The sequence below is a fragment of the Xiphophorus hellerii genome, chromosome 1, assembly GCF_003331165.1.
Source record: "Xiphophorus hellerii strain 12219 chromosome 1, Xiphophorus_hellerii-4.1, whole genome shotgun sequence".
Classification (NCBI taxonomy): domain Eukaryota; kingdom Metazoa; phylum Chordata; class Actinopteri; order Cyprinodontiformes; family Poeciliidae; genus Xiphophorus; species Xiphophorus hellerii.
Window position 1 is genome coordinate 25206789 of NC_045672.1, and position 26831 is coordinate 25233619.

At 38.2% G+C, this 26831-nt stretch overlaps 2 protein-coding genes across 5 annotated transcripts; one reads left to right on the forward strand and one right to left on the reverse strand.

Moving 5' to 3' along the window:
• Positions 1 to 1380: 1380 nt before the first annotated feature.
• On the reverse strand, positions 1381 to 9220 carry tspy (testis specific protein Y-linked). Of its 3 annotated transcripts, none has more exons than XM_032590155.1 (8): positions 7809 to 9220; positions 7401 to 7478; positions 7203 to 7314; positions 6839 to 6993; positions 6638 to 6714; positions 6229 to 6434; positions 3112 to 3162; positions 1381 to 3002 (listed from the first exon to the last, which is right to left on the reverse strand). In XM_032590155.1, exons 1-8 carry the CDS (start codon positions 8640 to 8642, stop codon positions 2962 to 2964), a joined length of 1554 nt encoding a protein of 517 aa, XP_032446046.1. In that variant the 5' UTR covers positions 8643 to 9220; the 3' UTR covers positions 1381 to 2961. The 3 variants fall into 3 exon arrangements, with proteins under 3 accessions (XP_032446046.1, XP_032445971.1, XP_032445888.1); XM_032590080.1 differs by lacking the exon at positions 1381 to 3002 and adding an exon at positions 5414 to 5510 and having other exon boundaries at positions 3125 to 3162; positions 6229 to 6431; XM_032589997.1 differs by lacking the exon at positions 1381 to 3002 and adding an exon at positions 5414 to 5510 and having other exon boundaries at positions 3129 to 3162.
• Positions 9221 to 9564: 344 nt separating this feature from the next.
• Positions 9565 to 26386, forward strand: LOC116737198 (protein phosphatase 1 regulatory subunit 3A). 2 transcript variants are annotated; one of them, XM_032590323.1, is made up of 5 exons: positions 9565 to 11083; positions 16789 to 16823; positions 19552 to 19634; positions 19833 to 19859; positions 22035 to 22193. In XM_032590323.1, the coding sequence occupies exons 1-4, from the start codon at positions 10197 to 10199 to the stop codon at positions 19857 to 19859; spliced, it is 1032 nt and encodes a 343-aa protein (XP_032446214.1). In that variant the 5' UTR covers positions 9565 to 10196; the 3' UTR covers positions 22035 to 22193. The 2 variants fall into 2 exon arrangements, with proteins under 2 accessions (XP_032446214.1, XP_032446146.1); XM_032590255.1 differs by lacking the exon at positions 19833 to 19859 and having other exon boundaries at positions 22035 to 26386.
• The last annotated feature ends 445 nt before the right edge of the window (positions 26387 to 26831 follow it).

Here is a 26831-nt window from a genome sequence, read left to right on the forward strand (position 1 = left end):
ACCTGAATATTTACAATCCTCCTCTTGATAGATTGGAACAACATACCTGCTATCTGTCAGCCACTTAGGAAAGCTTTTTAAATTTCATTTTCTGCCCTCGAGTTTTCTTTTCTGCCTCCCCAACTTTAGCTCTCTGTCATCAGTGGACAACACGATTCAATAACAAAGAAAGAAAACTTGCTAAGCCAGGTGCTACGCGCACTAGGGCAATCGTCCAGCCGGCCGCCATGTTTTTGAGTTATAAAATGTTTAAAGTCGGCAGGAAATTTGAAAATATCACTTGATAGCTGTGCATTATTGGAAGACTGAAAGATTAATACCTAAACACCAACTATAAAGTCTTAAAAAGAGAAAATAATTTAAAAAACTGGAATAAATTAACAATGCTTGGTCTGGTGGGGGCACAAGTAAAGCCTGGAGGCCCGCCAGGCTTATAATACACTGAGGGAGACCCAGAATGGAGAAAAAAAAAAGAAAAAAGAATTGCACCTCAGTACGTTTTCAGTTTGCCACACACAGCAAAATATGTGGAAAACAGTTGTTCCTATCAGATGAGATTAGCATTTACGTCTTTAGCTTGCATGCAAAAACAATGTGGAAGAAATCTAGCACTTCCTACCACCTTGAATCTGGATCTACACAATGAAACATGGTGGAGGTAGCATCATGGCGGGGAATGAGAAACTGGTTAAAGTTAAGAAGGAAGACGTTAAATCCAGGGCAACCCTGGAAGAAAACCTGCTAGAAGCTGCAAATTTTGTTTTTGACAATTTCATCATTTATGGTGTTAGCATGTTACATCAGTTCTGATTTTATTTTAATTTTACTCTTGTTCATTTGTTTCTTTTGCATATTTGGGCAACTATTTCTTCTTGTTTTGTATCTGGACAGTCATTAAGATGCGAAACCATGACAAGAAATAGTTTTTACAACTGATTAGCTTCTGAAAAGCTAAAATAACTAAACCACAACCCCAAATCCCAGAGGAAATGTAAGCGAAGGAGGAAATTCAAACCATTTCTTCCATCAATCGTAACGGGCAAGGATGAAATCCCCAACTCCAACATCTGTCTGGCTTTTTGAACCCTCTTAAAGTTCAAATTTAATTTTTAAATGGGTGTAGTCCATCCAATCTGACTCCGCGTAAGCTATTGTGCAAAGAAGAATGAACAAAAAAATATATATATCAAGTTTCTAGATACCCCCAAAAGAATGTAACTGGAGAAAAGGTGATTCTACAAACATGAAAAACTGCTCATTTTCCCTCTGTTACCTACTACTCAATGTTGTAATTTGGCATAAAATTTCTCTAAAATACTCCATATTTCTGTTTGGATGAATACTTTTTCAAAACAGCTCAAATGTAAAACTCACGATCAGCAAAGTCAAACAGCATTTTATTTATTAGATCCGAGTCAAAAGGTGGACATTTATCTTTAAAGCAAACAAGATCAACCAAAAAGACAAAAAGTAGAAATAAACTACACCGTTCTAAAAAAACAACGATAAAAAAAGAAATCACAGCACACAAAATATAAATGTCTGAGAAAACAATCAAAATAAAAATCCAGATTATTTGATAACTATCCACGAATTAAAACATGAATCTTATTCAAAAAACCTTGCTGAAGTAGTATTTACAGGTTTGTTGCTAAGAAAATCAAGCGAATACAAATGCTATTTTTTGTTGTTTTTTTTTTTTTTTTTACAGTGCACCGCATTACAAGTTGCTGTGAATTTGAAGTTTATACCACACAGCAATATTCCTCTACACAGCAGTGTGCTATTGATCTCGTCTTACAACTTTTGCTAACTGGCATGCCATAACACAAATGTGTAAAAGGAGACCCATAAATACCAACGTTTTTGGTTTTTTTTAGAAATGTAATCTTAAAAGACAAACTTTGGATGTTTACATCAGTTATTCAAATTGTATTTAAGTCTAAAGAAAGCTCAAAGTTCCTACGCATTGTTTGGGCGCCTTACATAAACCTGGGAATCCACAGAAACACAGCTTAAATTATGTGAGGATTATCGAACATCAGAGATAGTTTACAGGCGTGGATGTGACGTGACGGCACAGGCAGAGGAAAACGATAAACACACTGGTAGTCTATCAAAATAATTATTGTTCCTATATACGACAGTAGAGTCCACATTTCTTTATACACAATCAACAGTAAGTATAAGCATAAATGATTTAAAATTAGCCAAGTTATTTCAACAAAACGACCACCATGATCATCCCTGAGAAGACATTTTGGTTCTGTACTCAGTGCATCTGAAATGTACGATCATTATATCAAATTGAGCTCATGACATATTCGCTTCGTCATGCGTCAAGTTAAAAAACAGCTTGAAAAGATCAATATTAATGCCTCTGATGATTTCAGTATTAAGTGACGAATCGGCTAAATCTAACTACATGTGAGTCGGGTGTTATAAACGGTTCATAGAAACTATCTTTTTGAACTTTTGGAGTGGGGATAGTGAACCTGAAAATGTGCGCAGATATAAAAGGAAAGAGTTACACAGTAATGACTATAAATAGAGAGAAGAGACATGCTGCCTTGGCTTTACTGTTACAGTTTACCCTGATTTAAAAGCGTCTGTCTATTTTAGGTAAATAAAAAAAAGACTGATATTTTGTGCATAAAAATGACACCAGGAAGAACGATTCAATGTTTGCACTGCGTCTCCTCTTCATATTCCCAGTTTCTGGTCCCTACGGCGGCTTGCTCAAACACACACAACGCAGCAGCCACAATATAAAAACCAGAGCGCTGAAGTCAGTCAGATGACTTCCCAGAGATCCTGCGTCCGCGTCCTGATGACCCAGGACTGGTTTGGAGGCACAGACTCTAAAGTTCTTTAGGTCTTTAGAGGACCTAAAGAACACCAGCAGGTGGTTTTAACGCTGCGGTTGACTGGTGTGCATCCGTTTATCTTCACTTTTTCCTCTTAGGCCTCCTCCTCTTCCTCCTGATCGCTGTCGTCAGAGCCTGCAGGATAAAAACAACACAGAAATAATCCCAGAAGATGAAATGGAATCTTATTCTGTTCCTCAACTCCTGTTTTGAACAGAGAACGTGAAAAACGGTGATGTCTTACCATCGATCACAATTTCTCCACTACCCTCCTCTTCCTCCTCCTGGCTCTCATCTGAGGAAGACACATTTTGTTGTCCGTTCAGTGCATTGAAAGAGCCTCGCACATTTCCTCACATCGCTAACTTTAACTTTAATGTATTTTTAGACGTCGTGAAGTGGTGTAGAACTGGAGTGGAAGAAAAATTATACAAACTAACACTCTGATTTATCACTTTGTAGAAACAACTGTCTTTGCGACTAAAGCTCCATGTTTTTGAACGGCCTCGCTGAGGATGTATACAATTAACAGGACAAAGTATCGTTCTCACTACAGATAGTAGACCTCTCTGACAGCAGAAAAAAACAGCTCTGGAAAAATGAAGAGTCCACTGCACTGAACCCCATTGAAAACCTCCTGGTTTTTCCACCAAATATTGATTTCTGAACTCTTCCTGAGTTAAAACATTAGTATTGTAGTTTCTAAATGAATATGAACTTATTTTTCTTACATTTTTTGAGGTCTGAAAGCACAAATCCTTTTTTATTTTCACCATTTTTCATTTTCTGCTAATAAATACTAAATTTTTGTTTGGAATTTCAGAGACATGTTGTCAGTAGTTCATAGAATAAAAGAACAATGTTCATTTTTACTCAGACATATACCTATAAAGAGTAAAATCAGAGAAACTGATCATTTTAAGTGGCCTCGGAGCTGTATATCAGTTTCTGTTCACTTCTTTGACACCAAGTGGCATTAATAATGTATCCATTTCTCTACACAAACAGTGCATGAACATCTCTTTCATGCACTTCACATATTTTATACTTTTATTAGGGGTGCACCGGTTGCAGTTTTCTGGTCGATTGCTGATTACCGATCTAAAAAAGCCTGGCCTGCCAATGTTGCTAAATATAGCAAGAAAGTTGCAAAGTTGGCAACAGAGGGATGACGATTGTTAACTACAAACATGCAGACATGAGGTGGTTAAGATCGGCTTCACGTGTAAATATCAGCCAATCATGGATCTCCCAAAATTAAGGAAATCGGCGCCGATAAATCGGTGCACCCTTACTTTTCATGTTTCAATTCAGCAACCTCTTGTATAAATATGCCTGAGTTGAATAAATGCGAAAACAAAACAATATATATATATATATTATGTTTTTTTTTTTTTTTATTCAACATCTGAAAAATGTAATGCTTCAAGTTGTGGAAAGAGCCAACGCTCTTGACATGAGAGAAAACTCAGGTTTTTAAGAAAAATATTAATTAATATTTACTATATCTATAAGCTCAATCAACTAAATCGATAACTTGCGTCTCAAGGTCTTGCACAAATTGAAACTGGAATTTTTGGACATTCTTCTAGTTTAAGATCAGTCAGATTGGAGGGTTTCCCCCAGTGTATTATAAGACTGGCGGGCCACCAGGCTTTACTTGTGAGCCCACCAGGCTAAGCATTGCTTATTTATTCAAGTCTTTTTAACATGTTTGCATTTTATAAGACTTAATAGTTGGTGTGTGGGTATTAATATTTCAATAACAAATAATTATCAAGTGATATTTTCAAATTTCACGTTTTTTAACTCAAAAACATGATGGGCCCCTGGATGAATGGCTGCCCTAGCGCACCAACCACCAGACAAGGTTTCTGGGGGAAACCTTGAGATTGGATGGATAGAATCTGCAAATGTCAACTTTCACATCTAACAACAGATTGTTGAGATTTGGACAAAACATTTCACAGCAGCTGGAATATCAACATTCACCCTAATATTAATAATTTTGCAGCTTTTAAAAGGTTTTGTCATCCATTTTCCCCATCATCTCTGACCAGATTCGCTGTCCCTGCTGAAGAAATGCATTCCCACATCATGGTGCTGCATAGTGAAGAAGTAAAACAATTACAATATTTAACTTGAGCACAAAATGGCCATAATAAATAATAAAAATGAGCTTTAAAAATTCAATAAGATACATAATCTATGTGGAACATCAGGCGGTGCATGGAGCCACCACTTTTTAACCAGCAAGTGAGTTTTATACATTAATATTAAGGAAGTATAAATTGATATTTGTTCAGTATTAATTGATGTCTTACAATGTTTGCTGGAATTTGTGTTTCGCTTATGGGTGTTTTTGAAAAAAGAAATGTTATTAGCCATTAATAATGTTGATCTTATTTTGTTCTTTCCATTTGTATTGATCAAAAACCAGAGAGTTAAAACTGAATACTGACGATTACAGTATAGAGAAGAGTGTTGTGATGGTTTGTGAAGCTGTATCGTTCGGCGTCTTGGGGGCTTCTCTGATTAATGGTCACCTTGCCTGGCCTGTCAGGTTAGATGGACAGCCGTGTCTGGGTCGGTTTGCGGTTGTGTCACCTCGTTTCATCTTCACATGATGGATTGAAAGGAGCTCTGTGAGACATTCAAATCTTAGGATACCGTTTTATCATCCAAACCTGCTTTGACTATCTTTATCTCCAACATGTTTACAATTCCTCGCTCTTCAGGATGCTGTTTGCTCTCTAATGTTCTTTAAAAGGAGCAGTATTGTATTTTCCAGGCACATTGTGCTATAAAATGGCACAATCTAGTAACTATGTTGTTATAAAAATACTGTATACCTCAGACATGACTAAAATAAATTTGACTTTGCAATTTGACGCCTTGAAATTACATTTGCCTCTTTAAGAAGATCCTTCTCCGACTCCATCACAAGAATTTTCATCCATTACAGCAGTTTCCATCTGTTCTTATGAGCTTTATTATATTAAATTACTCACAGATGGATCTTTATCTACTACTTGTGTGAATTTTAATATAATTGGTTGCCCTGGACCATATTGAAGTCAAAGTAATGGGGAGACAAATAAAAATGCATTTATTTTATTTTTATTTGTAAATAATCTTTAAAGCCATCATTTATCTCCACTCTTTGTGGTCAATCACCATAAAATAAACTGACATTTTTGTTTGTAACACAAGAAAATCTGAAATAGTCTAAGGATTATACATTTTTTGAACGTTATAAAAGTCCAATAAACCTTGCCTCACATTTAAAAACAAAGGTTACAACAAAAACTCAAACTACCTGGACACTTCGGTTATTAAACAGTTCTGTTTCTGCACCGACCTGGACTCGCTCGCCTGCCGTCTTCTTCCTCCTCCTCTTCTTCTTCTACACCTTCTTCTTCTTCATAATCGTCATCCTCCTCGTCCTCCCTGCTGCGGCCTCGATCGGCATCACCAGTGTCCTCCCCCGGCTCATCGTCCGAGTCAGAAATTACCACGCAATCATCTCCGTTTCCATTTCCAGCCGCTCTGGCCTCTGTGGCGCTACTGGAGAAACAAGCATAGAGACGGTCATGCAAGCAACAAACAATAGTTATTCTGGACAAACACCAAAATGAAAACAAGAAAACATCTCATTTGACAGTAAATTGTAATTTAAGGAAACAGCGTTTCAGATTTTTTTTCTTTCTAAACTTGCAGTTTGTTCCTCCATCAGAATATAATCCTGTGTGTGGATCTGTCTGGTTCACCTGCCGTTCTCCCTCGGTTCCCAGAGAGGAGTGAGGTAGTATCTCAGTGGATCTCTGTAGAGGTCGTCCTTCAGTATCTGAACAGAAAATAATAAAATAAAATCACCTGAAAACAGGTGGCTCTGTCACCATCACCAGGCACAAATATCAACTTTATGGCAACTTAAAACCCAAATAACTTGAGCTAGCAGTGATCTGTACCTGTGCTACATCGTCTTGCACTGGGTTGCTGTGGTCACTGAACCAGCTGAAAAACGTCTCGTAAACGCCGCGGCATGACTTCCTGGGCTCGCTGTTAGCGGTCAGATTGTGTCCGCGGTGCCAGAGGATGGGGTTGGAGAATGACATGGGTGACCCTGAGCACATCAGAAAAACAAACATGTACCACCGCAGTCACACTGAAAATGTGGTTAAACTGTGGAGCAGACAGATTTGGATGTGACTTGTAAACATTCCCTGGAAACAAACTCAGAGTTACACAAAATAACTTTAAATCATCCTCTTTTATAGTATGCTTCCAGAATATCATCACTTTTGTTTCAGTTTACAAGGAAACAGCTTTTACCTCCCATGCCAAGGTGCAATTCCTTCATAATGATGTTATTCTGGAAATATGGGTTCCGTCGGAAGTGGAAGCGAATCCTGTAGCCGAGTTTGGTGTTTTTGAAAGATTCGACCTGAGAATGGCACAAATTATTCTGCTTTGCATTTACTAAAGTGAGATTTGTCAAAATTATTTAAAATATGGGCCAACCAAACCTACTTCAAGATCAGTCATGTAACTAAGAGCATCTTCATCGGTCTCATCTATGTGAGCAGAGAGGTGAGGATGGTTCAGCAGCTGAGGAGTTGATGTTAAGATAAAAACAACAAAAGAAAGAAAACATGCAGCAGACAAGATGGAAGTAGGGGTGCACCGATTGCAGTTTTCTGTCTAATCGCTGATTTTTTTTTTTAAAAAGAGCCTATTATTCTTGTCTGAAAAGTTGCTAAATATAGCAGGAAAGTCGCTAAGTTACAGTGGGTGATTTTTAGACCTTTGCTAAGGTAGATAAAGATTGGGGGACACAATCAGCTCCACATGCAAGCATCGGTTGATCCCGGTCTCCCAAAATCGGCACTGATAAATTGGTGCACTCAGTAGATGGGATCATTTTGATTTAAAGGATACAGCCGTTACCCAAAACCCCGGGATGGTTTTTGTGATGGAGCTTCTCTGATCAAGATGCGGGCGTCTCTGGCGATTAATCTTCAGCTCCAGCCGTTGATGGAGTCTGACGCTCTTCTTCTCTAGAGCCTCAAGTCTCATCTGCACTTGTGCCAGTAGAGCAACAGACTGCCTCATCTCTGGGGCCATTTTGACCGACACAATCGCACACTCCCCATCATCATTGTCCTCATTGTCAGATGGGAAAGAGGAGCTGGGTGTGGAGGAAGATCCCGAGACGGATTCATCGCCTTCGTCTGCTTCGGCAGCATCATCTTTATCTTCTCTGTCGGTACTCCGTGCTGATGTGGAGCTGTCTGCAGCTGCCTGTGTTTTTGAGCCAACTTTTGAAGGCTGCTGGCCTGGCCGCTGTTTGTTTTTACTTCCATGTTTCACTGGTCTCACTTTTGCAGATGAACACGGAGTCTCTTGGCTTTCCTCTCCGTCTCCGCCAGTGAGACTGGCCAGTGCTTCAGCAGCTGCTATGGCTGCGGAGTCGGACTGGTCCACAGGAGTTGATGGATGCTGCATTGATTCAGCTGTTTTCTGGGCTTTCCTCTTTTGAATCGGTGGGTGCCGAGGCCTCTGAGGACTGCGGTTTCTCGGTGATGTCGGCATGGTCACCGTCAGGGATGGAGCTGTTGACGGGCTGCTCGCTGGTGCTATCTGTACGATCCGAAGCCTTATCTGTCCGCACAGAAGTTTCTTCAGCAACAGTATCTTTTGGCTTCCTGTGAGTTTCTTCTTTACTTCCAACTTCACTGTTTTCGCAACTTTTTGAAGTTTGTCCAATTCCATTTGCGTCGTCACTTACTTTAGCGGACTTATGAGGAATTGCATTGTCTTCGTCCTCGTCGAGTGATAAGCTCCGTTTCCTCGATGCAGGGTCACCGGACTGTTTGTAGTCAGTCACTTCACTCATGTTAGCAGGCTAGCGAACGTGCTAACAGGCTAGGAGGCCAACAGGCTCTTTAAGATAAGTGCGGTCGATTACACAGTTGGCGCAACAACTTCTACAATTAGCGCAACGTTACGATGTATTTAGTAGTTTTAAACTACATTCTTGGTAACCACAGATCAGGAAGCAGCTCTCGTAACTCTCCGCGGCCTCGCGCGGAACGTTAAAATGGGCAAGCTGCAGCTAACTACGTTAGCTTACGTTACCCAATTATTGAATCCTCGCCTTGAAGACACCACAGCATCTCCGCCAATATAATCCCAAGAAGAAGTACTTTATTTAGTCATTCAAACCTACTAACACAATGCACCCTTCCAAAAACTACCCGCGTTCTCCAGATAAGTTTAGATTTGCATTATCCGTTAGCTTACTACCCGTAAAACGACGCCAGAGAAAAACAATCCTCTGATTGGCTACGCTACGCCGCGCTAAAACGTCTCAGCCAATCATCAGCAAGGGTGTGTTTACATGGCGTTCTAGCTGAGGTGGAGCTAACTGCGCAAAAAGGACACGACGTCCAAATATTGAAATTCAGTTCTTCCATATATAACATTTAAACAGCATTAAAGTCATTTTTTAATTTCTGGGTTGGTTAGAGTGACGTTGAACAATGCATTTAAATTGTTTTCAGTTTTTAATATGAGTTTTCAATATAAAATTTATATTAATGCTTTGAAAGAGGAACAGGTATAATCTATTTTCAGTTATATAAAATCAAATTAATTTTTGTCAGGTAGATTTTATTGAATTTTGCTTAGTTATTAATTATTATTATTATTATTATTATTATTATTATTATTTCGTTTTTGATCAGTGCAGAAGGCGAATGTTAACACCAAAATGCTGATAAATCAAATTGCACAAATCCTAACAAAACAAATCACTGAAAGCCTGAGATATTTCCTATTTAATATTCGCACTTTTTTATATATCTCCGTAGAGTTTTTTTTTTTTTTTTAGTTTTTATTTAGTTTATTGTTTTATTTATTCATCAGTTCATTCAAAGGCTGAACTGAGTAAATGTGTCAAGAGTGATTTCTTTACCCACTGTCTCCATTAGAGGGCGTCCAGTCAGCCCGGACTGAGTAGAGGCATTGGGTGCAGTAGGATTACACCAGTTTAAAAAAAAAAACACATTTGGGTCACGTCAAAGGAACCAGCACTAATATTAGAGGCTGCTGCTTTCAGAAGAGCTGCCAAGCAGCGCCGCATAAAGGCATCTTAGCCAGGGGATAGTCTGTCACAAGGACTGGAAAGCCAGGTTTTTCACGGGTGACATTTAACGTCACACGCGTTGTCAAGACGGAGGGGCTTCTCCGTGCGTAACGCAGATACGCTGGATCCACACTCCTCAAACCATGAGTACTTGCAAGTGTGTAATTTGAAGGCGACATATGCACTCTTCTGCAGATATGTCTTTCTTAACCATACCAAGCCAAGAGGGCCTTTTCAAAACGATTAAAACCAGCAAGTCGGCCGGAGAGGCGGAGGGTCATTCACGCACGGACGCCGCTGAGAAAAACGACGATGAGGAGGATGATGAGGACGATGATGACACCGATGATGTCCGGTTCATCCCCAGGTGTTCCCCGGTGCCCAGAAAGCGGGGCGCGTCCATCTTCGACGAGACAGCCGAGTACATGCGGATCCACCAGGCGCTCTCTGCAGGAAAGCGGGTCTCGTTCGCCGACACAACAGGTGGAGATCTGGTGGATGTGCGCGAATTCGTAGCCTTCGACTCGGACGAGGAAGACACCGAAAAGTGGCAGGAGGAGGAGGCGAAATACCGCAAAGCAGAGCGGGAGCCGACCTATCGAGTGCACCCGGAGTTCCACGTTCCCAGCGGCGGCGTCCTGCTACAGGCTGTGCGCTCCAACAAAGTGGAAGTTGAACGGATATCCCCATTAGAGGACGAGCCGCTTGCATTCAGTGGAGTAATTCGAGTCCTGAACATCTCCTTCCACAAAGCGGTGTACATCAGATCAACCATGGACAGCTGGGGCACTTACTTTGATCACCCTGCAGAGTACGTGTTTGGATCTAACGTCGACAACACTGATCAGTTCTCCTTTAAGCTGTCTTTTGCACCACCGTACACCACGCACGGCTCACGCATTGAGTTTGTCGTGCGCTATGAAACCTCGGTTGGTGATTACTGGGCCAATAACTTTTCCAGGAATTACGCTGTGACGCTGCTTTTGTCCTATGAAGATGATACAGCCCAGACCAGCACTGATATGGCACAAAAAAGAAGCATCCTGAAGAGTCCGAAAGTCTACAGGTAGCTGTTTTATGTGCCTGAAAGTCATCCGTTTTAAAGCTGCAGTGTGTGACTTTATAAAATATATGGTTTTTTTAGTATATTGGTTAAAACTGTCACCATGTCGTTATGAACAAAGATAATCCATGAAAAGATCAATCTCCTCCACCTCCTCCCTGAGCTACTTTTGCCATCTGAAGAAATGCACCACTCCTAACCAAAAACAACCAATCACAGCCAGGAGGAGGGTCTTAGTACTGTCAATCAATGTCATATACTCTCATGTGTTAATGGTGGAGAAACAACTTACAGGAAAACTGTTTAGCCTAAGCATTCACAACAGACTCTGCTAGCCGCTGTGTAGCAGAGAGCAAAGGTGGAAGCAAGAGGGGAGAATGAGCATCACCACACAGAGGGTGATTGACAGCGCTAAGACCCTCCTAAAAGTTACATACTCAGCTTAAATGTTGTGTTCCAGTTAGTTAGTGGGAACTCAGAACTGGGTTTGACATCAGACACGAGATAACAGTTTTGTAGTTAAGACGTCAGAGTTTCATTACGGTGACACCAATATGTCAGCAAAAAGTATGATTAAACAAAACAATCATGAAAAAACAATAGTTTAACACAGTTAACATGGTTGGTACGCGGGGTGTGCTGTGGTGGCACAGGGGTTAAGCACAACCCATGTATGGAGGCCTTAGTCCTTGACGCGACCGTCGCAGGTCTTGCCCCGTCTCTCATTACCAACTTTCCTGTCAATTAACTATCAGATAAAGGCCACTAGAGCCAATAAAACCTTAAAAAATCATATAAAAAAACATAGGTGGTGCACAAATAATAGGTTAATCTCTTCCTAGTGTTAGGTAAATATAAGATGTGAAACAACTTGTTTGCTGTAAATTCTGTGTTTATCTGCAGATGTTACTTTCACATAGTTAAAATAATGTGGCACACTTAAATATCACTTTGCATTTCAAAATCCAATATATTTAAAAGTTTGCTACTCCTGTTAGGTTAAAATAAATAGCCTTATTAAAGCCGGTACGATGTAAGGTAATCACAAATAATGCTAATAATAGGTATGTTACAAATTTAAACTAGCCTAGGGATAATGAAGCATCTGGTGTTGATCTGTTGGTATGGGGGAGCCCCAAATAAAAATCTGCATCGGGCCCCGCAAAGGTTTGGGTCGGCCCTGGCAATCACATTGACTCACATTGCCATGTGTGTCTAGTAAAATAAACATTTTTCCACCACATCTTACTACTATTGGTGCAAAGAGCGGTCATATTGAAACGAGAAGTCCACCTCACAAGTTGTAAGTGGGGGTAGTCAGAGTTGCTCCCAGTTTCCCAGTTGATTTTCCTGACTGGGAAGTTGGATTTTCCCAGTTCCAGGTAAAACTGGAACTCAGTATTACACCAGGGCTGTATGTTGTATGGGGCCTTGAGCAGAGTTTGCTTCCTCTTAAGAACATCACCAATAACAGCATTCAACACATATTTGGTGGAATATGAGAGAGGAGGACATGTTTAACTGTCTGAGCTTAAAAGCAATAATCAATAACTGGTTATTATTTGCTGAGACGTGAACAAACCAAACTCAAACACAAATAAAATATTAAACTTGTAGAATCAAATTGTAACTATATAAACACAACAATCAAACCATTTAGATTATCAGTTGCACTTTTATAAAATAAACCTGATAATTCTTCTTAAATCTTACATTTTAATATATATAAATAAACAAAGTAAATCTTTTAATGTCTACTTAATACTGTTGTCATTCTCAATAAATAAAACACTTTTTTTCTGTTAAAATTAAAGTACAAATGGAAGACCCCTGATGATTTGATCTAGGCTTTGCTTCAGAGATCTGTGAATTGAACAGTTCAGAGTTCACTGTTGGTCAAACTTAAATCGGCTTAAGAGCCTTTTGTCCGCCGTCCGCTTTTTTTGTCATTGATGCCAACAGGACAACTGAGCTGATTTCAGAAAATAGCTATATTTAGGAACTCGATGCCTTCCAAAAGTATTCAACCCTTTAACTTTTTCCATATTCTACCAACAACAAACCAAAACTTAAAAATATTTTATTGACATGTGTCTGATTAGGCCAACACAGTGTAGAGGACATTTGTGCAGTTGAAGAATAGAGAAACATAGTTTTTAAACTTTTTTAACTAAGAAAAATCTCAAAAGTGGACTTTTGTTATTAAGCCGCCCAGAATCAGTATTTGATTAATTACAGCTGCAAATCTTTGGGATTATGCTAAATCTAGAGGTTTAAATACATTTCCCCCATTCTGCTTTACAAAACAGCCCAGATTTAGTTTCCCTTTGGGATTAGTAAAGTATTTTTAAATGTGAATATTGTCAGTGTGAATGAGAAGCATCTGCTAGCAGCAATTTTCAAGTGTTGCCAAAGATCCTCAAGTAGATTTTGTTCTGAACTTTGAATAGGTCATTCCAGCACATGTATATTTGTATCTATGCTAAAATTAAAATACACACTGTGAACTCTGTTTATCTACTAGGTGACTTTTGATGACAGATGTTTGCATTGGATTTTATTAAGGTGGGTTATTTCTGAATACAAATAGATAATATATTTTTTAGGTTCTTTAAAAACAATGGGATTTTTTCCTTCAACTTCACAAGTAAAAGTTACTGTGTCTGTCTCTCATTTAAAACCTTTGAAAAACCGAATTGAAAATTTTTTAAAGGGGACCTATGCTGCAAACTTCACATTTTGCATGTTTTTATTCTTCCATTTGCTTCTAAAAACAACCCAAGTGCTTAAAAAGACATCCAGCTTTTTTTTTTTTTGCAAAAATTTAATGTCTTTTTCGTGTCTGGAAAACGAGCCATTTCCAAAACATCTCAATTGTTGAATCACAATTGATGGGCACTGCATTGTTACCTAGCAACCCAAGCGGAGCTATAGTACGTTTGGTGCTGTACAATGGCTCCTAGAAAAGACAAGTGTTTTGTTGTTGACTTACCATTCAGAAACTACTTGCTGCATTCTTGTTGGTTGTGTAGAAGGCTCTACTTCTGCTTTTCAAAGATCTTTGATTGCATAGTTACATTTATATGCCATTGTAAATGTTGAGTTGAGGAGGGCGTGGCTAGAGGCAGCTTATTTGGATTTAAAGTGACAAGACGCCCCAAAACAGCTGAAAATAGGCAGAACTGACCACTATCTGTAATGTAATGAATGTGTTGGATCTATCCCAACCTGTTCAAGGAAACATTACAGGTCAGTATTAGCTCCTACATAGAGCGATCCCTGCAACACAGACACAGGGGCAGCAGCTACAGAGCAGTATCTCCTTACTAATACCCTTTGAGCCTTTCTGGCTAAAACGAGCATTCACCTCAGTGATCGACACTTTGCCACGGAGGAACCCGAATCCAAATTGTGACGTATATTCAGACAACACGAAAGGCATGTTTCTTTGAATTTCTTATTTCTGTTTCAGTTTTTTCCACTTGCCCGGGAAGAGATTTTTCGGAAAGCTCACACCCTGTGCTGAATGCCAGTGGCCCGCGTGGTGTGTGACGCGATGAAAATAGGAAAAGGGCAGGGGTCGTTTTCAGTCCTGGCGTTTCCCCTCACACTAAAATTTAACTCTGACCTTTTCTATGACTCATAAGGGAGTTGAGCAATTTCAGAGGAATTGCCCCACATGTAATTAAGAGGCTGCAGTCTATCAAAGCCAAATAATCCTCATATTTATTGTAACATCATGATAGATGGTAGATCTTGCTGTGGTAAAGTCCCTCATCGTCTTAGCGACACATAAAGAGGATCAAACAGTTCATAAACTGATAGCCATCATGTACATTTTCACTTCTGCAGCTGCTTGGCGATAGTTTCTGATGGTTTATCCAATACAGATTAAGATAATTGATGAATGCATAATTTATGAAATTACCTAAAATATTTAGGTAATCCTGAATTTGTCTGATTTTTATTTCTCTAGAGTAAAAGAATGAAACATTCAAACTTAGCTAACAGATATATATAAATGTGATATAAATCAATTTCACACACACCTGCCCTCATGGCTTCAGCAAGCTATTTTTTCCTTCAATGTCATGCTCAGGGTCAAGGGACAGACCAGACATTCGTCTTAACTCGGACATACTCTGGAAATGCAACGTTAAACTTTGTAACCAAGCCGGTAAAACTCAAATTACATTATTCTAAAAGTCAGAAATCTTCAACAATAAGTTTGATTCTGTAATTAAATCAGTTTAAAAGTATTGAAATGATTTATTGAATTGCATAAATCATAGTTTCACATAAATCTTGGTCATATATTGTATGGCTCATATTTTTAAATCATAGAAGGCAGACCATGGAATAAAACACAAGAAGCTTCTCCAGCTCTTGTCACATGCGTGTCACACGTCTTCAGCTTTTGGCATGCTTAGCTCGGGCTCTTGGCAGCGCGGCGTTGCCCCGTCGTTTGAAAACCCTTGGACAACATTCCTATTTCAAAGTGTTCTTTTTTATTTAGCTCCGTCAGCGACTGCTCTCCATACATTCATTTCTGGCATTTAACAACCAGCAGGTTCAGCAGTTTCTCAAAAACCCCCTTACAAATATTTAAAACATTTTGTGTTCCACTAAACAGCACGTATTGTGAGACATATTGGCAAACATTCATGCTGTTTTTTACCATATGTGGCCTGGATTATATCAGATTATATCTCAAATTTGCCTATTCTTCTGTAAAGAAATGCGGCTTTACGATTCAAATATATAACATTTATCATCAAGAGGTTGGTTAGAGGTTCCTAATCAGTCATATTTCAGGATCGGTTGACCCAAACCTGATTCAGAACCTAAATGCATGAAAATTGGGGCATAAGGCATGGTTTTCAGAATGTAATAAAGATTTTACATGAGATTTGGGTCTTTTAAAACTATTTATTGCCATAATTCAATTGCTTTATCCCAAAGGTAAATTGAATGTTATAATTATTTTTTAAAAAACCTAATTGCTAAGAAAAATAAATGATCACACAATGGTTCAAGTCCATGACTTATTTTTAGATAGGAAGGGATGAAATGACAACACGTAGATAAGAAATGAAGGGACAAAAGGAGAAAAAAAGAAACATATTAGTGTACTAAGTCAAAAAACATTTTAGTTCTCTCCATATTCAAAAGTATATATATATACACACATTTACGATAAAAACACTTTTGCCTGTCAATATGTTTTACCCAAAACTCTTTAAATGTAATTTTTCTATATTCACAGAGTTAAAATTCACTAAAGAAATGTCACGTTTTGGCATTTTAGGCAATGAAATGTTTATTTTCTTAAAAGAATCAAATTATTTGTTTATTTCCATTTTTATGCAAGTCTAATATTGTATTTAAAAAATGTTCTAAATCTAAATAATATCAGAATCTCTCTGTTTTGGTAAATCTTGATCATCATGTTTCCACCTCATTCATTTGGTTCCTGATTCTTAATTAGCACTTTTACTAAATATATTCTAATGTTTACTTAGCAAAATTTAATCTGTAGGAAGTTTAATCTATTATGCAACCACAGTAATAGGAAAGTTAATCGTCCTCAAAATTTATAGGGTTATATGCGTTTTGTATGTATGTTTTATTTTATCATTATTCATTTTCACCACAACTGAGAAAATGTTTAAAAATTGCTCAACATTATGTGCTTTCTTTTCTTGCAGCCTGACATCAGAGGAAGATCAGGAGGAAGGAGAAGGTACTGAATAAATATCCACACAAATTGTTGCTTCGTCATCTTATTTATTGAACAAATTTTTAAAATATGTTGCTACATAAATGTTGAAAGTGATTTATGCTATGTTATATATAACTTTGTATTATTCTCACATGCTTTTCTTCATTTGATGTTTTTATAGCATTCAGGGTTTCCGTATGGTAGTAAAATGTAGCAAATTAAATTAGCTCAAATTAAGGCCAGTAAAAGGTAAGAAGTAACTAAAGGTAGTAAAAAGTAGTAAATTTTTCATCATCCCTTCAAAATATTTAAAATTTTCCATTGATGCTCACTTATTGTTTTAAGTTCGTTTTACTAAAATCTGTATAAGAAATTATAATTACCGTACTGGCAGGACCTGAGCTGTCACTGATAGACACCAAGCTGCTGTGCTCATGCGTTGTGTTGGAACTGCCTAACGTGTTGAGACCAGCTAGTCATTTTGCGCTTCGCCATGGGAAAATCTAAGTTTTCACAACTTTGGCTCGGTGATCAGAGATTCAAAGACTAGGAATGACCGAAAGGCGTTTTGTAAAGTATGCAGGAAAAAAATCTAAATTTGACCTGGAATGGGACGGTGATCAAATCAGACCGACCGGAACATCCACCATTCATCAGCAGCGGATTCCTGCGCGGGTTGAGGCTCCACCGTGGAGCAGATCCCGTTTTGTTTTTTGGTGCCAGACGAAGCGATGTAACTTCAAACTCAAGCTCAGCTACGAGCTAAAGGTTTTACCAGCGACGGACGGGAGCTGCAGACAGGCAGCAAAATTCTTCCTTTTTCACCAGAGGTTGTTGTGTAAACAGGGCCAAAGATTGTAATTAGAATGTCTTCATGTAAATGTGTTAACAGAAATGGAACAAAAAATCCATTTTCGTTGGATCATTGTCATGTAAACAGGGCCTAAAGCTCAGAGCTGAGCTGCTCTGAACACCGCAGCAGCTACAGTAAGTTAAATAACACCAACTGCACCACTAAAAACAGATTGCAGTGTGAACATAGTCACAAGTGAAAATTTCACTGCCATGGGCTCTTTGCACGTACGGCGCTGACGTCACATCCGTATGAGCGAAATGCGGCTTTCTTGTTTCCGCTTTGAGTTACCATGACAGCTAGAAAAGACAAAGTCATATTTCAGACGCAAATAAAGCAATACCGTGAACATTGTTGTCTTCCTAATATAATGGGCTTTTAAGTTTTCACGGATTTCCAAACGATCCTGAATTAAGAAGACGGTGGCTTGTAAATATTCGTTGCTACCAATTAAAGCTAACGCCGCACAGCAAAGTTTGCAGCCTTCACTTCACTCGGGATCAACTTCTGCAGCCTAAAACTACCTGGGGGAGACGGATGGTAAATAAAGGAGCCGTTCCTGTGTCATTTCCATGGAATCACTTCTGTAATCAGCCTGAAAGAGCGAATGTACGGGAACGAGAGAGCAGACCAGAGCCAGACAGCCGAGCAACTGATGTGTCTGTACACACTGCTGTAAACATTGCCCTATTTGAGCTCTTAACAAGAAGCATGCAAAAGTAATAAAACGAAATAACACGGAGACCTTAAAGAAAACGGTAGCACAACAACTTTGAACCTGAACAGCCAGCTGAACTCAAACTCCGACACCAGAGCTGCTCTACTGTTAAGCTATGGGGCTTGTTGCGTTTCCTCATGCTTCGGAAGCAAAAAGCCCGAACCATAAACGTTTCCCACACAAAGGGCAACACATCTAGTCCTTAAGAGTTTCATGTTTTCAGGCTTGATGTTTATTTTGGGATTATAAAATGATCATCTGAACACAGCGGTGGTTGATTAGCTAATTTAAACCGCTGCTCTAATTGTAACAACGATCTGACAGAGTTGGTCACCGAAACACTGAATTTCACATGGACATTTGTTTATTTAAACTTTTTAATGACCTGTAAAATATAAAAACCTTGAACCTTGTTATCGAGTTGTCCTGGTGTTGACAATTAGTAGCAAACTAATATTCTATTGAGAATAAAACATCAGCTTGTGAAATTGGAATGCCATTGCATTTTACCGATATTCTTTAAAAAAAAACAACAAATATCCTAAGTGTTGTGGATTTAGGACAAGCACAAAAAATAGTGCTTTCTGTTTTTAACATGTAATGTTTTGGTCAAGATAAAGTCACAGTAAGTGGGATAAAGTTTACATGAGCCGTCATCTTACATGAGTCAGTGCACCGATTGCAGCTTTCTCGCAAATCATAGATTATCAATCTATAAAAAGTTTGACCTGCCGATTTCAGTTTTAGCTAGTGCCATTTTTTTTATTGAAATGTCGCTAAATATAGAAAGAAAGTCTCTGAGTCGGTAACAGTGGGGTCACTATTGAAAACTACAAGCTTGCAGATATGACCTGGTGGACCGGTCTATCAGTCAAACCTCTCACTGCGGAGCAGGAGAGGAAAGTGGCAGATTTTTAGATCTTTGCTGAAGTAGAAAAGATCAGAGAATGAGATTGGCTTCACGTAAATATCGACCGATCATCGCTCTCCCAAAATTGAGAAAATCGGCGCGAAATTTCTTTGATTTTGTGTTGGTAGTAAAAATATTGTAGAGGTAGTAAAAAAGGTAGTAAAAAGTAGCAAGTTCAACTCTGGGAGTCCTGTCTAAACCCTGGTATTGCTTTTTCCTGTTTTCATCTCTAATCTTTGAGTTTATTTCTTCTGTTTCACATCAACAGAGGAACCAGAGAGTTTAACAGCAGAACTAGTCAGGCCATCAGCTGCGTGTCCAGTCATCATTCATCCTGAGATCGATGTGGAGGTAAGGATAAAAGGAAGAGAAGAAGAAATTAACTCAACGCAAAAGTACAACGGATCATGCAGTAGATTACAAATTCATACTTTACAAGTAATAAGATAAAGCCATTCACTTTATTAGTTAGAATCATGGATCTAAAACATTTCAGTTCAACTTTAAGAAACATATCATCTCTGGTTTGGTTGTTTATATTGTTCACAGCTCATTGAAGCGTCAGCGACAACTTAGGTAATGTCTCACTTCTCACGCCTGCAGCACGTTTTCTATTGTTTTCTATTCGTTTCATGTTGCATGCTCTTTGGGGTTTTTGGCGTTTGCAATATGTCTGTCTGTGTCTTTGCAGAATAATGACCATAGACGGAACTAAAAAACTTAAAACTGAGATTATAGAGTAAGGCATTTTTTTCAGAAATAAACTAACAATAAACTTTATGTCACCTTGTTTAAAGAACGGATCTGATTGCGTCCGTTGTGTTTGTCACTTCACTCAGTATCCACATGCATGTTTTCTGCATTATATCATGACTTGATGCTAGTTTTTTTCTAATATAACCATTTGAAGAGGTTGGTTGTCCTGAAGGTGGGGCTGGACAATATGGTTGAAAAAATGTAGCACTGGATAAGCGTTTCATATCAGTCTATATCAATAAATATTGATTAGTTTTGTTTTTGTTTTAAATATCTAAAATACTACTTAACTGGTGGTGCGACCTTTCTCCATTTTATCCACAGTTTTAACTTCTGTAGTTTTAATCAGTTAAGAGGCAACTGGTAACGGCCGCTGGGCCAGTTACTCAGCAGGTTGTTGCTAGGTAACCAAAGAATGAGTGAGTTGCTAGGTAACCAAAGAGTGAGTGAGTTAGTTCATGCCACCAACTTTGCTTAGCTAGCTGCTAGAGGTTGAGCAGCTAGTCCTTCCTCTGCCTACATCTCCCAGAATGCTGTGCGGTCCTGGATCAGAGTTCAATAAAATTATTGAATATTCTGTCATATGTATTATCTGTTGATATTTTAAGAGTGTCTATCACGATATATATTGTTATTGATTTATTGTCCAGCCATAACTGGAGGATCTTTTTTCTTATTGCTTTGTTTTTTTGCGACTGTTTAATTGATTTAGCAGTGGTTGTTACTATAAAGTGACTTCAATTCAACCTGAACCTTGAATAGTTGGGAGTATTTATGAATCATAGAATCCTAATTTACAGAAATTTGAGTTGGAAGTGGAAATTGTTTTTAGACTTTAGAACATTTCACACTTCTGAACTTTGTGGTTTATTTTTCTCCTTAACAACCTTCTAATCTGTTTGACATTTTCTGTCTTTTACGGCCCGATACCATCCAACTTTAGTTGGTTTAGACCCGTCAAGATTCAAGACTGCTTCATCGTCAAATTGATGTTTTGGTGACGAGAAATTGGGATTATTTGTAAACTGTTTGTGACACAGATACCGATTTGGTGTTTCCCTACTATTGCTTTGTTTGCTACAAATCACAACAATAACAAATACATTTTTGTTGTGTTTTTCTGTGTTCTGGGTAAAATTACAGGTTTGCAATGTTGTAACTTTGGAGTTTTAGTCGTATATCAACCATGTGGTAATTTTTACCAGCCAAGACATTTCATACCTGCCTGACAACTGGTGATTTAAAGTTTTTCTTTTTACTTTTTAGTCAATGTCTAGAAAAAAATGTAGTTAGTTATGAAATTTATTCATTTCATTAGAAACAAAACAATTATATACAATAGAAAAAATATACATATCAATAAAATGAAAGGCAGCAGAAAGAAGAAAATAATCGTATAATAATTGCCGGTTTTATCCCAAAAATATATTTAAACACTAAAAAAAATGTAGTTTACATGAATGCTGTATTTGGTTTACGCCCATGTGTCGTTCTGGTGTCAGAGTTGTATAATAATAGCTAATATAAGTGGAGCAAATGTGTGATGTTTCCTTAAAATGTAACAAAAATATTTTAAAAATTTCTCTCATTCAATTTAAACGTTTATTTTTATAACTTTCGGTGTTGTTAAAAACAATCTGTCATTGGATGTTTTTTTATAGGGCTGTACGTAAAAATGATCATAAACATCTTTCTAGAGGTTGTATTTCGATCTGTTCAGTTTTTTAGTAAATGAAAGGCAAACATAAAACTAATGTTTATATTTTTATAAAATGGATTGATTTTTAATTCATTTTAACAAGAGGTCCTACTATTTACTATTTGGATAACTGACCTTTTCTCACCTGCACTTTTTATGTCTTTTCGTCTTCACCGTCACACTGTCAGCATGAAGTTTATGAAAAGCATTGGTGTGTTTTAAAATGCTTTTCTGTTGATTTCAAATCATTTCTCTGCTGTGAGCTTTCATTGTTTTTTCTTCGTTTGCTTTAACAGAAACCCGTTCATCAGTCCAGGTCCCTCCGCCACATCTCAACACAGGCCACTATCTACCGGCGCCACACTGTCCACACTGTCCACACTGTCCACACCCGCTGCACCTTCAGCATCCTCCGAACCCGACCTTCAGTCCAATTCTGCCTTTGCACTCAAACCAGATAAGTCTCAGCCTTCGCATTTACTCCACCGGGTGCGCGAGAAAGAAACACCAGAGCAGTATGTGCACAGCCGTCCCGCTGCGTCGCCGTCTCCCTCACGTCCTTCATCTCAAGAACCCGAACAGAGATCAAACGAGTCTCAGGCTGACAGAGTGGAAACTCTTCCTCGCTTCTGTCCTCTGTCAGCAGCAGGAGACAAGCGCATGGCTGCTGAGTGTGTCTCCTGTTCCAGTCTGATGGAAGAGGTCCTTGTACAATTCAGCCAACAAGAAAGGCTTTTAGAAATGTCCACAAAATCTGCAGAACGTCAGGCAGACAGAAGACCTGCAGCTGAGACTCGTGCATCTTTGGAAGAGGAGGATGAAGGTAGACCCTCAGCGAACGCCGCTGAGCCGAGCCAAGACGCCGCTCCTTACTCTGCCTCATTCGACGATCCACTAGGCCTGATGTCTGAAGACGAAGACTACAGCATCGATCTAAAGCCATACATCTTCTTGCTGGGTGTTTCCCTCTCTCTGGTGTGGTGGAAACTCGTTAGCAGAGGGTAGAGAAGCTGCTCAATAAACCGGAGAAGGAGCCATCTTTGTCTTTATATCTTTATTTGAAGCGTTCAAAGACTCTGGTCAGAGAAGCAGAAACCCGATGTAAGTGTTTCACACAGTTATTTACACACACACGCACAAGTATGAGATGAAGAACAAAAGAAAATCAGAAGAGAAACAGGCCCGTATACGGGGTACAATGATACCAAACATCTATTTGAGCCTGTTTCTTACACTTTATTTAGAAACTCGTCTGCATGCTTGAGCTGAGTAAAGGAAATCAAACGGACACATTTAAAGTTTTCCGCTACACTAGTGATGCACTTCGGCTGCTTCTGGTTCTTCTGGATTTGCTCCAAAGGTTCAGTCTGATCTGCTGTCAAGCGAAGTGCCTTTTAATGATTCCACAAAGAAGCCAATGAGTTCAATAACGCTCACATCTCTCTCTGATTTGGTGCAAAATTCAGACATACAGAGGCTCATAAAAGTGTTTATCCCCGTTCAGCTGTTTCACATTTTGTTACGCTGCAAAAACACAAAATCTTACCAAATATTTCTGACCTAGTTTCTATTTTAGTACACTTGAAATGAGACAAAACTAACTTACAATCAAGATATAAGAGCTTATTTTAGGTAAATAATCCTGCAAATTATTTCATTTATAACAAAACTTTCACATGTTATACAAGCTAAAACTTTTTCATCAATATTAAGGAATTATTGACTCAAATTTCTTGCTAAAAAGTTACTTGGTTTTTCTTATTTCTAGTGTGAGATTGAATGTTTTTGCAGTGTGTGCTACAACTACAGTGCAAACTTCAAACTATTTCTTTGGGATTTTATGTGATGGATCAACACGAAGTAGTGGATTACGGTAAAGTGGATTCATGCAGAGATGCAGAGGAGCTAGTCAGAGCTAAAGAGGAGACGGATGAAGCTAAATACCGTGAGGAAATCTGCAGGAAGCTGTGAAATACTTCAGATCAGGGCAGAGTTGACCTTCCACCTGAACATAGAGCCAGAGATCAAATGATCAGAGCAAATTCATGTCTTGGCTAAATCCACTTACGGATTTGTTGCAAGACTCAAAAACTGAGATTTCCTTCAAATCTGAGTTTCATCTGTTTTGCTTAGATTCATTTTCAGATTCTCGTTTGAAAATAATAAAACAATGCATGATTTCATGAACTACTTTATTTAGATCAAAATATGTTGAAGTTTGTCACTTTAATTTAACCAAAATATGGAAAATCTAATGGGGAATGAAGACTTTTGCAGACTTAAGTCATGTATGTAGCAGAATAGCAAAAGGAAAGCACAATTGTTTTCTGTAGACAATCGATGAATTATCTTTTCTTGTTGTGTGAAAATATTAATAGTGTATCATGTGATATAGGCCAGTTAGTGTTAAGATGCACTTTTTATTGCACTCATTGTGTGTAGCACAGGTTCAGGTATTAAAAGATGAATATAGCCAGTAAAATTAAAAGTGACGCCAGTGAGAAAGTGCCTTAAAGTCTCTTATTGATTTCTGTTTTATCTATGAAACATCTTTTGTAGAGAACGTTCACTCTTAAAAAAACAGCACCTTCTAAAGTGTTATTATTATTATTTCCTTATGCGTTTCAGAATTACATTAAAAATGGATCTTAGTAAGACTGTTTATTTTGTCAGAAAAACATCCAACTGATGAATCCACAGTTTTTGATCTATTTATGGCTTGCTGTTGATTTTATTAAGTCAATAAATTACTAACATATTCTGATGTCCTCATTCTTCTAGAAAATGTTTCTTTTCTTAATAGTTTCCAGTTTTAAAGCACATATTTACTATTTTAAGAGTGGCTGTTCTCAAGTTGATCCAGTTAACTGAATTCCTAAAATTGTATTTGTAAAAATAAAAATACAATAAAAGCCTCCGATATAGTTTCCAAAGAGAAATATACACTGCTCAAAAAAATAAAGGGAACACTTAAACAGGTGTTTAACACTTAAAGTGTTCCCTTTATTTTTTTGAGCAGTATATTTTGTTCAGGCAAGAAGAAGGCAACTTCTATAATCGTGAAAATAGGCAATTTCATATAAAAAACAGGTAAACTTGATTAATCTGCTCTAGAAATAGTTTTTGTCTGAATTATAGTCCCAGGTAAAGTAACTTGGAGGTAAGAAGTACAATTTTTACTTTAAATGATGTGTTTATTTATGCTTTTTGTGAATTATGTTCCCAGATACAGAAAAACTAATTGGTGTTGTTGCTCCATTCATCAGTGTTTCCCATTTGAACTGGGAAGTATGAAAATAAACCATAGCATCCCTTAAAATTGTAAAGTCGAGTTCAAATTTCAACTTGGAAAGTTCCAAAATGGCCGCCATGCATTTAAAAAACAGCAACAGCTTCACTTAAAAACTGTTTATCTGCATTTATGAAAGGTTTAATTTCATTAAACACAAAGAGTTGCACACCTTCCTTTCATAAGTTCATATTTCTGCAAGGTTCAAGTGTAGAAAAGGCAAGAAAAATGCAGGATTGTTACCTTTTTATGCTAACAATATTTAGTCTCTGACCAAAGCAGCTAATCAAACAAATATGGAAATCTCACATAATTCACTTTATTTTTAGCAGATATTTTGCCAAATGTTTTCCAAAGAGGTGTGACTATGCACCACAGCTCATTTTTGCGTTAGCCGGCAACTTTTTGCTCCCCAGTTAGGAATCCAAAATGGCTGCCATGTGTTCAGAAACTGCTGCTGTAATAAATTGTTTTGTATCTCACACAATGTCTGTTATTGAACATCCAGTTTCATGTTTTGAATGAGAAATACATTATTATCTTACATCGCTAATTTTATTTAGCTTGACTGGTTTTCCAACTGCAACAAGGTCAAGTTGGCTGATATTTAGACCAAACCTCTGACGTCTGAGGTAAATGTAACAAGAACTAGCCACTCAATGTGCATCACAGCATGCCAGCTGCTAAAGCTAATGGACCCAGCATCCAGCATAAATATAAAAGCTTGTGATTTGCCTCTAACTGGTGCTAGTTTGTCTCTTTACCTGAACTTTTTTGACACAGTTAGAGGTTGAGCGAATGCTGAAGCCTTTGGGTGTAATGGTGCAATAAATTGAGAATATATTTTTACATTTTAATCTCATGGGAGAACTCTTCTGAGTGCTTATGCAGGCAAAGCTTTACACCTGGCAGTGACTCAAACGAGGGATAACGACACTCCTCCGTCTTTTCTAAATATGGTCTCTAATGCATCCAGAATATCAAGATGGCAGCAACCAGCTGCCAGAAAGTTACGTTTTAAAATGGTCCACATGTCGTTGGCGACGCGTGCTTTTTTTTATTTTAAGTTGTGGAGTATTACATTTTCAGTCTTGAAATAGTTTTGTTTTCAAAGTGCATGAAAATGACTTTGCCTCAGTCACTAGTAAATAATGTCAGCTTAAGGAAAAAATTGGAATTAGAAGTGATATCGATGACGGGAATTCCTGTTGATTCATGCCAGTAAACTCTCGATGTTGTTGCACCAAACTGTACAACTCTGTTTTGTGAACCTCACAAATGAATTTAAGCACAAAGTCAAATGTTTTGAAGTGGTGAACGTTTTTGCAACGTCCCAAAATTAAACCTGATCCAATCCCCTCTTGTCTGACCTTATTGTCTTCATCTGTTTTCCAAAATATGTTTGTTTAGCTTAATGCAGAGACGTGGCGTTGTTGTGCAGAGCGGAATAGACCGGAGTCACTTTTAAAATAACGCCAGCGTCTGCAGAGCGCGCTGCGTTTCCTGAACACAAACTGCAACATGAGCTGCAGAAGAAAGCCAAAGGTCACACATTGCATTGAAGTCACAGTATCCTGCAGCGCCTCAGGCTTTGTAAGCTGAGAGACGGATATGAAGGCTGAAAAACAAACCAGGATTATAATCTGAAATGTCATGGACGGCTTCAGATGATAAAAAAAAACAACTGATGCTAAAGGGCTTTAATTGTCCTCTTGTTTATTTTGTTTTTTGTGTTTCAGTCAGTTAATGATGCTAATTTAATCCATTCTTTGGATTATTGGCGTGTGTTGGTGTGTGTGCGTGT